Source organism: Cucurbita maxima, unplaced genomic scaffold, assembly GCF_002738345.1.
Source record: "Cucurbita maxima cultivar Rimu unplaced genomic scaffold, Cmax_1.0 Cma_Scf00016, whole genome shotgun sequence".
NCBI lineage: Eukaryota > Viridiplantae > Streptophyta > Magnoliopsida > Cucurbitales > Cucurbitaceae > Cucurbita > Cucurbita maxima.
In genome coordinates, this window is record NW_019272032.1 from 1,923,794 (window position 1) to 1,939,788 (window position 15,995).

General features: G+C 35.7%; 2 protein-coding genes across 4 annotated transcripts in view; both read right to left on the minus strand.

The window, feature by feature from the left end:
- LOC111490874 (ubiquitin carboxyl-terminal hydrolase 12-like) overlaps positions 1 to 9,760 on the minus strand; it is a 16,208-nt gene extending 6,448 nt beyond the window's left edge. For 2 of the 3 annotated variants that reach the window (XR_002719634.1, XM_023139511.1), the window contains exons 1-19: positions 9,655 to 9,760; positions 9,169 to 9,238; positions 8,499 to 8,649; positions 8,249 to 8,406; positions 7,635 to 7,900; positions 7,121 to 7,339; positions 6,832 to 6,940; positions 6,624 to 6,739; positions 4,366 to 4,464; positions 3,963 to 4,072; positions 3,141 to 3,215; positions 2,426 to 2,504; positions 2,192 to 2,338; positions 1,715 to 1,795; positions 1,495 to 1,614; positions 1,264 to 1,386; positions 489 to 566; positions 312 to 400; positions 69 to 177 (exon numbers count right to left, since the gene is read on the minus strand). Coding sequence is in view for 2 of the 3 variants with exons in the window: in XM_023139511.1 (XP_022995279.1) it covers positions 69 to 177; positions 312 to 400; positions 489 to 566; positions 1,264 to 1,386; positions 1,495 to 1,614; positions 1,715 to 1,795; positions 2,192 to 2,338; positions 2,426 to 2,504; positions 3,141 to 3,215; positions 3,963 to 4,072; positions 4,366 to 4,464; positions 6,624 to 6,739; positions 6,832 to 6,940; positions 7,121 to 7,339; positions 7,635 to 7,900; positions 8,249 to 8,406; positions 8,499 to 8,649; positions 9,169 to 9,238; positions 9,655 to 9,684 (2,229 nt within the window). In the remaining variant the exon portion in view is untranslated. The remainder of the gene's footprint in view (positions 1 to 68; positions 178 to 311; positions 401 to 488; positions 567 to 1,263; positions 1,387 to 1,494; positions 1,615 to 1,714; positions 1,796 to 2,191; positions 2,339 to 2,425; positions 2,505 to 3,140; positions 3,216 to 3,962; positions 4,073 to 4,365; positions 4,465 to 6,623; positions 6,740 to 6,831; positions 6,941 to 7,120; positions 7,340 to 7,634; positions 7,901 to 8,248; positions 8,407 to 8,498; positions 8,650 to 9,168; positions 9,239 to 9,654) is intronic. The other variant, XM_023139512.1, reaches the window with a different exon arrangement.
- A 1,538-nt stretch (positions 9,761 to 11,298) lies between these two features.
- On the minus strand, positions 11,299 to 14,607 carry LOC111490876 (IQ domain-containing protein IQM2-like). Its single transcript, XM_023139513.1, has 9 exons — positions 14,470 to 14,607; positions 13,575 to 14,034; positions 13,379 to 13,493; positions 13,218 to 13,283; positions 13,047 to 13,135; positions 12,868 to 12,958; positions 12,540 to 12,779; positions 12,350 to 12,451; positions 11,299 to 12,254 (listed from the first exon to the last, which is right to left on the minus strand). Exons 2-9 carry the CDS (start codon positions 14,006 to 14,008, stop codon positions 11,589 to 11,591), a joined length of 1,803 nt encoding a protein of 600 aa, XP_022995281.1. The 5' UTR covers positions 14,009 to 14,034; positions 14,470 to 14,607; the 3' UTR covers positions 11,299 to 11,588.
- Between the last annotated feature and the right edge of the window lie 1,388 nt (positions 14,608 to 15,995).

A 15,995-nucleotide genomic window follows, 5' to 3' on the forward strand; every position in this document is an offset into this window, starting at 1 on the left:
GGGGGGTTGGGGGGAGCATAAGTGAAGTAACTTGAATAGGCAGAAAATTGAAAGGGTGAAGCCCAAACCTCATAAAGTTCGATTTCTTCTTCTGGAGCATAACCAGCCATGTCATTCAATTTCTTCAATATTTCAAAAGGCTTCCCATTACCCTTCACAAAAAGTCTTCCCACGTATCTAAAATTGTAGAAAGATTAAAAAAGTGAAACATCTTGTCAACTTATCACCAATCCATGTCAACAATATTTTTATTATTATTCTTTCTTTTTTTTTTTTTTTTTTTTGGTGGTGGGGTTCAAAGTATCAAATACCTCAGCTCTTCTTTCTCAGGCTCATAGAGCTTAAAAAACAATAAGATATCATCCTTTGTCTTCTCTGGTGGAGCAATAGGCCGTGAATCCTGAACGAGATTATAGAAAATCATATATGCAAGAGGAATAAGAAAGTGATCACAAAAATAAGAAGTCTGCATGTAAAAAGAAAGTTACCAGTCCATATTCCACCTCCAGTAACAACTTCAACTCGGCATTGTGAACCTTATTTGACACCTCTCTTAATTGTCCGACCTATATGTACCATAGATTAGGAATGAGCATCTTCAGAAAATTAGCAACTTCCCTTAACAAGGGAAAAACATCTGGAGAAGTAGATTCATAGTTTCAACCCAATCAGAAATTGCAGATTTAAAATGAATAGTATGTTCTTGGATATCCATGAAAACAAGCGTAATTTCAGAAATTCATATGGAACCTGAAACTGTAATGCACCGGAGAATGGAGAACACAAGGGAAGATGTTTTGATTATGATGCTCACTCACTGCTTCCCTTCAAGTTGCTGGTCTTAATGTTATTGACATTTTTCCTTTTTCTTTTCTTTTTTTTTTTTTTTTTCCTTCTTGTTAAGAGACCAATGAACTTTTTATCTAATTTTTCACCTCTTTTCCTTCCCTCTCTGAAACTGTGCTGTGACCTCTTCTTGTATTTCTTTCATTTCTTTTAGTGATAGCACAAAATAAATGCACCTAACATCAAAGGCCATGCTATTTTCAAGCATTCAATAAAGTGAACGGTAATATTTACCAAACTGGGGGGAACTGCGCCCCCCCCCCCCCCCCCCCCCCCCCCCCCCCCCCCCCCCCCCCCCCCCCCCCCCCCCCCNTTGAAGTCTTTTCCTTAATTTGCCCCTTCCAATAAAAGTTCTATCTCTGTTCCTGCGTTTGGAACAAATCTATTTCCGCATATAAAAGATAAAGAGATACTTACGGATTGTGCTTCCTCCATAGGTGTCAATGGTCGGTTGGGTCGATAAGTATGGTTTTGACGCTTTGCCCACAACCAATATCGCTGAAACTGGATGGGTATACCAAATTCTTTTGCGACCTCCTCCTGCACATACCATATAACAATATTTCAGTTGGCAAAATATATAATTGATACCCAGAAATTGCTGACGACAACAGCACTAGCCAAAAAGGGGGGTAAAAAAGGAATTACCTTGAAAAGGTTAAATGGCGTTTGCTTTTGGATACGGAAGCTCCTTACTTTGTCATGATCAACAAGATCAAAAAATATATCTTTGCCAATTTGTTCAACTAGATCTTCATCTCTAGCAACCTAACAATCATGAGATTGATCAAACAAACGCTCAGCTTTTTTCAATAACTTAACATTGAAAACCACTTGCAAGCTAATGGTAGGATGATCAACTTTAAACCTTTATGATAGTATAAAGGTGTGCCTCCGCCTTTTCTTTCTTCTTGTGTTCCTTTTCTTCTTGTTCTTTCTTCAACCTTTCCTGAGGTTGTTCAAGCAACCGTAGTTGGGTCAGTAACACAAACACAATCAGGAAAAGGTTTAGGTTACAAGCTTTGGATGCCAATTATTTTCAACCCATATTTTTCTCCCAATATTTTGATCTATCAACAAGCTCTTGGGTTTAGGTGATCTAAAATACGTAAGATTTGATCTGGTGTACTTCAGAGCCTTACAAGATAACATAACCAAGTAGATCTGTTATGCATCAGATCATTGCGAGATAAAGAAGTGAAGTTCAAAATCCTTTAATTAGTTTCCAACCAAGTATTCTACTACTTGGCTAGCATTTTAAGAAAGAACAACAGCACATTGCAAATTACGAGATAAAGAAGTGAAGCTCAATATCATGCCTAAGAAGCATGCAACAACAGCATACCCTGAGATGTTCAGCAATGTCCTTCTCATCCACATTGCAAATTACTTTGTCTTTGTCACTTTCACGTATATACACGAGCATATATGCATTTGAGTACTTGGTGAACTTAAAAGGAGTGTTGTTGAATCCAGGATTTGTCTGAGGTAACTGTTAACCAACAGATAGAATATCACAAGCAGAAATATATCTATATCAGATTAAAGTTTACTGAAAATATTTACGTGGAAATTGTACCTCTTCCTCACCACCATATTGCTCCTCTAATGCCCTTTTTAAATCTTCTTTTGTAACCCGCTCATCATCAAATTTGTACCTGCAGGCCCAAAAGTTCATACCACGAGAGAGCAACACAATTTAACTTAGTGGAATTTAATTCTTACGTAATTATACAAAATTTAAAGGGCAAGGATAGAAAATACAGGATGAAATCTATGAATTTATTTAAAGATGCACAAATTCTCCGTCTTCCCTCACTGGTGATAAGCATAAGTTCTTCTTTTCAGGTTTTTTTTTTATAAAAAAAATTGTAATCATGGATAATTTAATAGGAAGCTACCCCAACTATTCTCATGGATACCATGCACACTTCCAACACAAGGTTCCTGTAAGCCTTCTTAGTTTTAAGATTATTAAAAGGGTTGAACCTGAGATTTTGACATTTTGTATAAGTGTAATCATGCCCTCAACCAATTGAGCAGTCCCTTAAGGCTGTGGGTAAGTATAAGATCTTGAAGAGAGAGAAATAGCAAAAGGTGACCAGATACAGTTTGCCACAAAATCTAAAAACCATTGTAAGTTTTCATCGTTCTGGTTTTGATTTACACTGTAAAAATTTCACATAGTTTTGTCTGTCCAGCAAAGAACAATAATGTAGATATCAAAATGGACAAGTGTCAAATGCAAATCGAGAATAGACTGAATTATTGGAAATATAAAATTCATAACATACCATTGCTCCGAAAGGGTGGGCCTGATGAAGGCATAATAATGTCCACCATGCACCCCACCGCTGTGAACCAAGACACTGAACCCCCCAAAAAAGAGAAAATATTTAACTACACAACATACTTAAAGAATGGATTGAACAAAGACTTTTCAAAAGTTACAAAGAGATCTCCAAGTACAAGGTGGTGACCTACGATATAATAATGAAAAGCATGCAATTACCATCCACAAATTCAAACAGCAAATACATAGTTATAGAATAAAACATTTGATTTGTGTTTGACCAATTGAAATATAAACAACAAAACAAAGTGATTTCTTTTTCGATCACCATGCATCTCATCTTCCACGTTCACTTACATAGCATCTTCTACCATGAAGAAATCTACTATTTTTATTCACTTATGTAACACCATCCATCACTTTCAATGCACATAAACACGTCTTTTCATCAGGGACATAAGCTTTCCAACTCAAGGAATAAAACAACTAGAAAAAGGGAGAAGGATGGCCAGATGTTAACACTCCCTCAAAGGAACTTCCTTCGGAGAAGACTGTAGAACCAACCAGGAATTTTTTTTGAAAAATGTGTGTGCGTAAAGTAGAAAATAATTTCCAGCAATTAAGTTGAAAGTTGAAACAACTAATTCTTTACCTTATTATTTGAAACAAAAAAGAAAAACAAAAGAGTAAGAACCAAGAGGACTTTAAAAAAATTGTAATCAAATTTAATAAGAAAGACAATATCATATCTGTTGGTAGGACAGTCCCACAGATATCATAGTCAGTGACTCCATATGAGCTAATGGTCAAACATCCATTATACCTATGGAGTGTGTAAAGATTCCGAACGGTTCTATCAGCTTCAGGTGATAAATACTTCCCATTTTCTCGATCAAGGTCCAGTTGAAGAGGGAATTCATATCGATCGTTGATCTACAGAATTAGACACAATAAAAGAATCTAATTGGTTGCCATAAAGAAGGAAATATAAACACTAACCTAATTTTCAAGTTAAAGCAAATAGTGTTGCTTATACCATAGTCAGCAACAAGAACAGGAGTCTAGAAGTATCATAGGTTTTTATCAATAATAAAGGAAAAAAACAAAGGCCAAATATCTTATACTTAGATCTAATAATGGCAAAACAACTCGAATATTTACAATTTTTAGTCCACAGGAAGAACCATTAAAATAATGATGGTAAGCTAACTACATCTGCCACTTACCTTTACCATGGTGTCTCTCATGAAGTCATACTCAAATCGCTTCAACTGAAGTTGAAGAACAGGAGGGAAGTCAATGAACAATACACCCTTCTTAGCATCCTGTATAGGTAAGTTCACATTGGGAGGGGGAACTTCAGTAAATGAAACAATAGTAAGAATTTTGTATAGGATGAGAATCTGAAATCACGGAAAGCAACTGAAGGAAGCACTATCACTATGACTAAGTTGAAAAGATACTAATATTTTTCTACTTCTCTCTTCAAAACTCACATTCTACCAAAGACTTCCACAACAAGATTTTAAGTTTAACACGCGCTCGAAAAAAATAATTATAAAAACAAATAACAAAAACAAGAGAGAGAGAGAGGTACAACTAAAATCACGCAGTTATCTATATTTCCAAAAATTACATCTCATAATTTCCCACCCACTTCTAAAAGAATTGTCACTTATATGATGTTAAGTACGTGGATCTCTGTCCACGACCTTATCGGGGAATCTATAGGGGGAAATCCAAATAGCATCATTTAGCATAATCAAGAATTCTTTTTTGAGAGTTCAATGACATGTGGGATGTGGGAAAGTTTGAATCACTAACCACTTGGTCAAGGACATATATCTTTTCCCAACTGAGTTATGCTCAAGTTGGCTCCTTCTCCGGACTTGTTCAGATGGTCAAGTTGGCTTTCATTTTTTAAAAACTCCTACTTACTAACGAAGTTTTGTAGCATAATCTTGATACAGAGTTTTCTATGTTAATTCTTATTTGGAAGCCACGGTTGAAGAAAAACCAGTTTTCACTAAAAGAGGTGCAATCTCTGCAGATGTGATAATATTTGTTTGTTCTTTAGATTGCACTCCGCTTCTTAACAGAGGTGCCCCGATGCTACAAATTATTGGTTTACCATGGATTCCATGGGAACCGTAAAAGAAATTCTAGGATAAATTATGTGTGGTATGGCTATACTTTCAACAAAAGAGGAAATATTTTCCAGATCAACTCAAGAAAAGATATTCTCAAATAAACTATGGTTTCAAAGAACTAAGACTTTTCCAAAAAAAACTATTTCAAGGAAAAATACATATCTAGATTTCTGCAAAAGCTTTGGGCTTTCTTTGTTGCTCACATTGTAACCATTTCTATAATCGCCCTTCCTTTGTTATTTATACCAATTATTTATACCAATGGAAGTGCTTATTAGTTAGCTCTTCAGTTAGCTATGAGGGTTTTTTATCCTTCCCTTTATCCCTACTTTTGCAATTGTCCCTTAGTTATTCACGCCAGTTGGGATGCTTATCCTTCCCTTGAATATCCTTATCCTTATCTAAAGTTTCTTATCTTTCAAAAAAAAAAGTGAAAATATCCCCTGTAGATTGCAATATTTATGCCAATTAATGAAGGTAAGGATGAAATGTCATGAATGTAACTACATTTGAAACCTTAAATTTAGCAGGGATGAAATGTAGCTTACAGTAAAATAAGGGGAAAAGAAAGGAAAACAACCGTGCACGTGTATGTAGCTTAAATAAAAGCTTAAAATATAGTTTTGGTCTCTAAATTCTACTCCTAGTTTTGCCCTAAAATTTAACAGTTTTATTTTAATGCCTCAAGGTCTAAAATGTAACATGATTATTATGTTAAATAGAGGATTCATTACAGTCTATTAAATATATTGTAATATGACTACTATGTTTTCTGTTCCCACATCCATCGTGGTTCCCATACTCAATTTCAAAATTAGCATCATTCCGGTAAACCTTTGAAGCTGAAAATACTTTCTGAGAGCAAACTTATAAGTCTGACCCTTAGCAAGGGCTACACACCTAAATTACTTATGCATGCTCAATATACAATCAGCATTGTGCTATCCTATGAGGCTTTTGGAGCTGAACATGCTTCCCAGAGCAAATATCAAAGCCTAACGACTACAGGGAGGCCACACACGTACACCACTTATTTCTCATTCATATCCAAATCAAGGTCAAGATATCCTAGAAATTTTCAATATGACAACCCAAGACAAAATACCAAAACTGGGTAAATTAAGGATGGCATAAAACATTACATAGAATATGGAAATAAAAACCACAAAGGTCTAATAAAAAGTTCCATTCAACTTCTGGAAACATGGTCACTAACACTACTTGATAACTAACAAAAGTGATGTCGACGAATTTGTAATCAAGCTAAAATGAGTTAATTGAACTGTGGACAAATAAAGATTTTTCATGCCCCATACTAAAATTTTACAACCAACCTGCAACCCATAATGTTCGGCATGATACTTGTTATCACCCTCAAGACGTTCTACTTCAACATACTTGTCAAAAGAAGCATACACATCACGACAGCCCTTGACATCAAGCTGAAGATCTGACATTAAAACATTATGAAGGGCACTGTTCAGCCAATAAGAAATGAATCCGTGCATGATCATATTGATTAATAACCAAAAAAGTAATTACCATAAAACGACTCCTTTCTCGTTGACTTATAGTCCACATTTATGCATTCAATGTAATTCATATGATGTCCTTCAAACAATTTCTGTATGGTTCCCTCCACAACAGTTCCCTGTATACATGGATAAAGTATTGGTGCTTTTATGAATCGCTTTAACATCTTTTAATCATATATATTTCCTCAAGGCAAGTAAAATTTTCTTTTCTATAAGGAAAATTTGTAAAGGTCATATAATTAACCATCCGACACATCCTACAAAAATGTGGAGAGAAGTATGATCATATTATTTACCTTCATTTTATCTTCAAGTTTTTCAGATAGAACCCTGTTCAGTTCCTGGACATCATGCTGCATAAAAGAATCATATGTGTCCCATCCAAAAGATTTAGTAAGTTCTTTTGTTGCTACGCTGCTGTCACTATATTGGAGCTTATAAAATAAGCTCTGCAGAGCTAAAGGGATGCTTGCAGATGGCATATCATTTTCTGTAGTAGGCATATGGTACACAGCCTGAAATAATAATCAAACAGACAGACTTATTTTGGATGTTAAACTAGAGTGTGTATGCCCCGTGAGGGAAGGCAGAACACAGATGGTAGATCAATTTCTTTTTCTTTTTCTTTTTCTTTTTTTTTTTTTTTTTTTTTTTATAAAAGGAGAAAAGGAGAAGATAAAACTTGGATGGTACATCAACTTCATTAGCAAAAGCATGGTGCATGGTCAAAATAGTTACTCAAATTGATTGATTTCATTCTATATCTGGAAATTGACGTAAGACCACAAAGGAAACGGCATAATCACTCACCTTCCGGAAATATGGAATGTGATAAAGAGTTTGAAGAAGTGAGTTCATGTAACATGTTGCTCCCTGATTTTTAAGACCAACAAAACCTGTTTCTTTCTTTGAATCATATGTCCAATAATCGACCACTCTTCGAACAAGGACCTCAGCTTCAACTATTAGGGTATCATTAACAAGATATCCTCTGGTAGGGTCATACAGTTCACTAAGGGGCATAAATGACGTGAAGCCCCAATCACTTTCCCTTGCATTGAACTGATGCTGTGTATCTGCAATGATTCAGTAGAATAGTGTCATCGATTTCTCACAGGATTAGTAGTAGTATAAAAGAAAACAAAGACCTTGACCATCATAGGGTGATCAAACAGAAGAGGGAAAAACAAAAATAATAATAGTAATAAAAGAAACTCAAGTTCTTGACAACAAAAAGAGCTGTGTATATGTTTTATATTTTTCATCACAAACATGACATGAAATGTATACAAATCCTTGGTTGCACATTTCAGAAAATACATCCAAATTTCCCAGAGTATAACGAAGATCAACATAATCATAGTGCATAAATCTATAAGATTGCCAATAAATTATTCCAAAATAATAAAGTACTAAGAACGAACCTTTTCTCACTGAATATTTATTGTGGATTTGATTGATGACGCCCAGACTGAATTGAGCATATCTGCTCCACCCATATGGCAAACTTGCAGAATCAGCAACATCCAAATACATGGACAAATGATCCACATTGTTTCCTTTTGGGAAAATAAGTACACGCCTAGACGAAAGAGGTTCAAATTACTTGGGTGTAAAATAATAACAACATAAATATGTATGTTGAAGTATCAGACTAGTATAAGAAAAAATTACCATTTATATCCACCAACAATAAAGATTTCAGAATATAGCTTCTTTATGTTGAGCCGTGTAAAGTTGTCAATTCTCCATGTAAATCTTGATGATGGGGGATCCTCGACAGGCTGATTCTCTACTGTGCTTCCAGTTTCGGATTGGGGAACAACTAACAGTTTGTGGGGAGAGAAGGAACAAAAAAGAGGGAAAACTTCTTTAAAATTTCGTTAAAAGAATCTGAGACAACAAACGCACTTTCCGAACTAATTTAAAAAAAAAAAAAAAAAAAAAAAAAAAAAAAATCCGCACAATCACCTCCAATGTAACTCCGATAAAGAAACAGCAAATTAATTTTTCAGAACAACTAAATTCCCAAAAGTAGCAGTTGGTATGCCAATGCATACCTTTGTCTACCATCGATTCAACTATTGAAAAAATTGTAGTAACTCTTAGGGAAAGAGGGAAAAAACAGCAAGAAGATATCCTGGCGAGGAATAAAGAACAAAAAAAGCTCGACGGTAGCCAAATTGGAAACTGGTGGTAAAAATTTCCAGATTCTTTGAGTAAACCGTACAGCCAGGAAATAATCTCAGACACCGAAAGAATTCAACTAGATCAAGAGACAAGAAAAACATATTCGATAAGCTAGGGGAGATAATTTCACAGATCAAATGGGACAAAAGTAAACCTTCCATAGGTTGGTGATCATTCTCAGCCAAATCCGAGTGCGGCACAAGCATCTCCTCGTCCTCTTGCTGCTGCAAATGAAAAAAAAAGATGAAGCAGAAATTAAAGACAGAAATCGGATCCACCAAAGCAAATCTTGATTAGTTCAGATATGTGTGTAAAATCCAGAGGCGCCAGTCGGCAACGACAATAACAAAAAGAAAAAAAAAAAAATATATCGCCGGAGTGGAAGGAAAGGCAGAAATTGAACGGAAAGCCCTAGATTACGGAGCAAGAAGATTGTATAACTGATGAATAGCTGGAAACTCGTTGAGAATTAAATTAAGATAATACTTGAATTTAGAACAGACGAAGAAGAAGAAGAAGAAAACAAGAGATTGACTGAACTCGCATGAAACTAAGGTTGAATACATCTGAATTACAGAGAAAAACGATGAATAGAGGAGGAGAGAATAATGGAAGAGAGGTTTGAAGATAGAAAGTTTACATCGACGGGAGCCGGAGTCATCACAGTCATGGTCTCTGCAGCCTTGGAAGAGAGAGTTGGGGTGGAGAAATGGAAAACCAAAAATGAGTGCGAAGTGCTAAACGAGGAATGTCTACTTCCTCATTATGTAAATGGGCATTTTTGGAATTTCGCTCCTCTCACTTCCTCCCAAGGGGCATTGTCGCCCGACCAGAAACCTCCCCACACGTCCGTTTTGGGCCTATTGGACTCTTCGGCCCATTTTCAACCTCCACCCTTCCAAAAATATATATATTTTTACATTTAAAGTTATTAATTTAATTCGGAAAAAAATTAAACTCAATTTTTAAGTCATTTAATAAAGCTATAGAGACTAATTACAATTCCAAATTTATAATCAATTTTATATTTATAAATTATGTATCAAATTTTGAAGATATTATTACAATTATAATACTTTGATGCTTTTAATATTTATTTTCGTATCTAAATGGGGACTTTTATGTAATCCACAAATCAAAGAAGCCCAATTAATCACCATGAATCTATGGTTCGATATATTTTGAAACTAAAATTTGTTATCATCCTTTTATTTTATTTTTTAAAAGAGATAAATTTGTTATGTTCATCGTCGTAGTAATATCTTAGCTTCATCAAAATTCAATTGATAATGATGACTATTGAACATAATCGTAATATCTTAGCTTTACCTTTGATATTTTCTATAGGAATTCAATACAAAGTAATAGTTTTTGCCTACATGAACATAACTTACTTAGTCAAGAGTTAGGGGTTAATTTAATAGTTTGAGAACTATTTTTACGGGGCTTAACATTTTTTATATAGGTAATAACTTTCAAAATTTTCAAAGTTTTTTTTTTAATTATTTTATTTTATCTTTAAAATTTAGAATTTTATTCGGACGTGGTTTTAGTTCATGGTTCGAATATCACATGCAATGTTGAATAAGCTATAAATGGTGAAATTGGAAGCTCAAAATCTTCAAATAAAAGCGTGTGGCCTGATCAACTTATTGGTCTAAAATACCTTTGGTGGATGAGGTAAGTCCCGACTTTAAGCCGCATGGCTCACACGTCCTTTGGCTTTCTCGACACGACAATGTTCAATCACATACATCAACGCAACAACGACGCACATTAGGTGTTTGAATAAATGCGAAGGAGAGAGAGGAGGAAAGGTGATCGGCAGCTCACCAGCCAACCTCGCCGGTGTTTATAACGTTAGAACAACTGAGGTCTTTACCAAGCAGGATTTAGAAATACATTGCAGTAAACAACTACACGGCCAATACTCAATCGGGTTAGCCTTGACATACGTCGTAGATGGCAACCGGAGTGAATTTTTGATGCCATGCTATTGTGGTGGTGCGGGAACCACTAAATGGAGACAATTTTCATCTCATCTGGAAGACTACATTATCAAGAGATTACTGTCATTAAATGGGTTATTTGTTGTAAGGCCATACAATAATTTTGTAGTTGCGCCAACAAATTATTAGACAGCTCATACGAGCAAGCGCAAACTGGTTGCACATTCAATGATTCATATCTGTTCAAGTCTATTCAAGTCTCTATTCAAGTGGGGTTCACCGTCAGGCTGTTGAGGACAAAAAGAGTTAAGAGTAGCAAACCCGAAGCCATAAACTCATGAGACTCTAGAACTTCTGCTTGTATTCATAATGACAAGAAATGGGATAGGAAAAATTGTGGAGTTTCCCTTTGTTACACAAAAAAGAATATATGGGTTAGTAGGAAAAAATCTAAAGCACAAACAATTCCTACATTATCTTTTTGCGTATGTACAAAAGAATGAACATATAAGGAATCTATAAGCCATTCTGGTTTGCTATCTGCTCCATTCATTGATGTTCCTCTGATAAAAAAATGCAAGAGGATCATGTCTAGGAATGGACAGTCATCTTCTTATGTTTGCTGTTATATGGTGGCTGGCCCGGGAAGTTGGCCAGATAACAGCTCACCGGCGATGTAAGGATAGCAGCGATGCAAAGAATGTGCTGCGCTTCTCGGTGATAAGCTCACTTGCTCGAGTGCTCGTAGCTGAAGCTCTGACGGATAGTCTCGCACGCAGCCTATGCGAGGACCTGCTCCTGTTGTCCATCTGCAAGATAACTGCTTCCCTAGTTGATATGATTTGACTTCTTTATGTGAATTTAACCTTCTAACGACTGACTCTTCGTGAACGATCTTCGCTTTAGTATTCTCTTGATCTTCAGAGACGTTCGGATTTGGCGATAATGAACTATCTTCAACAGGGGATTCCAATAGCAAACCATTATTACCACTGCTTCCCACATCTTGTTGTTCTCTCTCAAACATCGCAATCACTTCATCCCTGTTTGGTATCTCAAGATTGGTCAATTTTTTGCCAATGTTATGACGCTTTAAATCAGATAGTTCCATGGAAGCCTGTTTTTGCTCAAATGAATCAGTTTTTCCTTCAGTTGATTCTTCCGTATGGTTCTCTTCACTTTCAAAGCCATTCAGCTTGATAATGAAATCCTCCTCGAATGAGTGGTTCCTAACGTGATGGATACCCTCTTGGCTTTCAAAGCCATCATCCCTCTCATCAACAGGAGTCGTCTGAATGGAAGAAAATATGGATTTCAGGCGTTATTTACAAAAGGATATCAAAGTGGAAAACATGAACGGCTTCTACATTTTCAGGCAATATTTACCTTCACGTCAGTAAGATCCACATTGTTCTCTCTAAGGAATGACTTGAATTCCTTGAAGTTTTCTTCCGTGGGTCGATAGTGTCCACTGTGAGGCCAAACAGCCTGCCAACGAAGAGCGATAAATCGTTAATGTCGGAATCCTTTTTAATGGGGAAAAAAATTCAGGACTTCATGTTGTAGGAGTTGGTACCTTTAGAACACCATTGTCCACAACCAATCTCCCAGCAGCAGTTGTAGCTCCTCCAGCTAAGAAGCTCGAGTGCTGGAATGTACCTTTCTTCTTCTTTCCAACGTACATGATCTTCGACGTGCTTAGGACAAAAATCCATTTTGTATTTCTAGCTTCTTCAGTTGTGTTGACGAGTTTCCCTGATTGTTTGTATACAAGTTTCCCATCTTCCACAATTACTTCATATGCAAGCCTTTCCATCTAAAATAAAAGGAAACAAAATAAGTTCAATGTGCTATGCTAAGAATAAGGAAATGAAGAACAATTGGATCAAGAAGTATTTACTTACAGGACCCAAATACTTGATGCACTGCTGCTGGAGTTTCCATCTTGGGCATTTTTCCACTAGATTTACTTCCTTCCCTTCTCCTATATCCAACCTGAATCCAGAAACAGGACATTTTATTCGAGTCCATGGTCTAAAAATGGTGCTTGCAAACATATCGTGTAGCAAGAAGGAAATCTTACCAGTAGAAGAAGGGTTCCTTACTCTGACTATGAAGCCATTTCATGTAATAAAAATGTAAGTTGTGGCCGTAGCGATGTCGCGGATCAATCTATATATATACATCAAGAACTACATCAGAACAAAACGAGGATAATGTATTAGAAGTTCTTGGTTAAAGGAAGTTTACTTACCGCCTCGAGCCAATGCTGCAAAGAAAGTTTTCGAGCTTTAGCATTCTTGGATAAGCCTTTTCCAACCTATATTGACGAAAGCCAGGTTAGATTTCTGAAACAAATATATGGTAAAACATTGATCATAAGTTTTTTCTTTTTAGGAATTTCTTTGAATTCACCTTAGCTGCTCTAGTTCGCGCTCTCGACCACCGTGAGATAGCAGACTCTCGTTTTTCCATGTCGAAGAACGATATAGAACTTCGCTTGAGTTCAGCAAAGTCCAAGAGTTTCCACCTACAAATATTGACAGTTTAATCAATGATGAAATAAGACAAAGATCACCTACACAAATAGAAGGGAAGGGAAGAAAAGTACCAGCTTTGTTCAACAAGAACTGCACAATCTGCTAGCTTTCTTCTGGTGCGGAAGCTTTTATACACTTTTTGCAATTTTAAAGCAGCAGCATGCTTGGGATTGTTTGGATCCAAAACTGGTAACAATTGGAATCTTCCCATATCATTATCCGAATTTAGAGATTGTTTATCAAACTCTTCACTCTTCGGGCTGATCGATGCACCAACTATGTCATTTCCAGTTTCTAACGAAGTCTCGGTCGACGATTCCAAAGATACATTCCCAGAACCAACAGATTTCAATACTTTTGATTCTGAATCACTGCTTGTGAAACTAATGGACCGCATTAGAGTTTTTCCTTCATCTCCAAAACTACCGGATTTTATCAAAAAGGATTCTAAACTATTCCCCAAATCAATATACTCTGCGAATGGACAGGAACTAGATATACCCATATGGCATAATAAGATCCTTTAATAACCTGTAAGAACAAGATAATGTATCAGATGGAATGACTATAGGCTAAAGCAAGCTACTAAAAGAAATGGAACAGATAGCAACAAGTTATCCGGCTTCAAATAACAGATGGCAACAATTGATAACGAAAAGCAAAAGAGATCCTGATACAATAGAATTCAACGTCCATTACAGTATGACCATAGATTAGATCTGCCTAACTAAACAGCAGCCTCATTGTATCTCTCTCTGTCTCTATTTTTCCTTTTAGCCGCCGCCGGCATCCGGCCGCCCCTATTAAGCCATCAAGATGGCAGCGAATCCCCAATCTCATTTCAAATTAAAACGGCGATTCCTAAAACCTCGATACTTAAATTCAAAAATCTATACAGACCGAGCACATCCATTCCAAGAACCAAAAATGAATTTCAGAAAGTTAACAGTAACGTCGAGTACTGACCTTGAAAAGGAAAACGACGAGAATCCGACGGTTGAAGACGGAGGGATAAAGCTTGCGTGTTCTACGTCTGAGTCCGATTGAACACACTGAAATGGAAACTTTGAACGAAGAATAAGAATTACAGAGAAAAGTACTGGAAGAGGAAGCGGATTTTGAAATGCCAATAATTCTGAGAGTGTTGGGGATTATATAGGACCGCGTACGTCAATTCCTACCACCTCCCACCTTTTTCATTTTTTTAAGAAAATTCTGAATTTAAATTAATAATTTTTTTTAATTTTCAGTTAAATTTTATGTCCAACCCGTAACACAAATAAAAAAAAATTAAATACCTATTTGAATATTTTAAAATTTATTAAAAAAATTATAGATTTATTAAAAATTAAGTTTTATTTTAGAGTATTTAATAAAATTAATAATTTATTAAATAAAAAAAAATCCAATGCAAAATTGATGCTAGCTTGGAGGTGAAGCTAAGATGAATTTGTTGGGAAAATTAAAAGTTCTGACATTTTCAAAATTCTGGGAAGTCATTTTCATTTCTGCTGTTTCAATGGAAAGTCCTTTTTATATATAAATATTTATTTATTTATTTTGGTCAAAAATTAATATAATAATATTAAAAAAAATTGGACCTCTTCGTAAACCGCAATCGCCACTGCTTATGTCACCCTCCCTCGAAAGTAGCTTTATTCCCAAGTTCGTGTTTATTTTTCTTTTCCATCCCAAACATTTCCTTAAATTTTCCATTCAATTTCATTTCGTGCATTAAAAAATGAATGTGTAACGCCCATATCCGAATACATATCGAGATTTTACGTTCATATTAAAACCCCATAGTCTTTTTTTTCTTTTTTTGCTTCGAAAAAGTGAAAACTAATATCGTGTTGATCAACACGAGTCTTTTTTAGTATGCATTACTTCTGTTGGATGATGAAAGTCCCACATCGGTTAATTTAGGAAATGGTCATGGGTTTATAATCTAAGAATACACTCTCCATTGGTATGAGGCCTTTTGGGGAAGCCCAAAGCAAAGCCATGAGAGCTTACGCTCAAAGTGGACAATATCATACTATTGTGGAGAGTAGTGTTCGTCTAACATGGTATCAGAGCCATGCCCTAAAACTTAGCCATGTCGAACAAAGGACTCCAAAAAGAAAAAAGGAGTCAAGCCTCCTCGAAGGTACGAAGGCAGTCAAAAATGACTAAGACTCCAAAGGAGTCGAGCCTCGATTAAGGGGAGGCGTGCTAATTTAGGGAATGAATGATCATGGGTTTATAAGTGAGGAATACCACTCAAAGTGGACAATATCATACCATTGTGGAGAGTCGTGTTCGTCTAACAACTTCCACTTACGTGTTTCATATAAACAATAAGATATACATTATTAGTATAAGTAGATCTTTCTCGACTATATTACTCATAAAATCACTCTTATTCGAATGATCTCATATGATTTTATTAATTAAAAAATACGCATTTATTTATTTAAGTTTATATGGGAAATTTTAATTTTGTATATTAT

Excerpts from the sequence above, each read along its gene's own strand:
- LOC111490876 (XM_023139513.1), bottom strand. The coding sequence starts at position 14,008 with ATGGGTATATCTAGTTCCTGTCCATTCGCAGAGTATATTGATTTGGGG. Across the intron at positions 12,959-13,046 it reads AAGGAACCCTTCTTCTACTG|GTTGGATATAGGAGAAGGGA; the intron begins GTAAGATTTCCT and ends TTCTGGATTCAG. Across the intron at positions 12,780-12,867 it reads GCATCAAGTATTTGGGTCCT|ATGGAAAGGCTTGCATATGA; the intron begins GTAAGTAAATAC and ends CTTTTATTTTAG.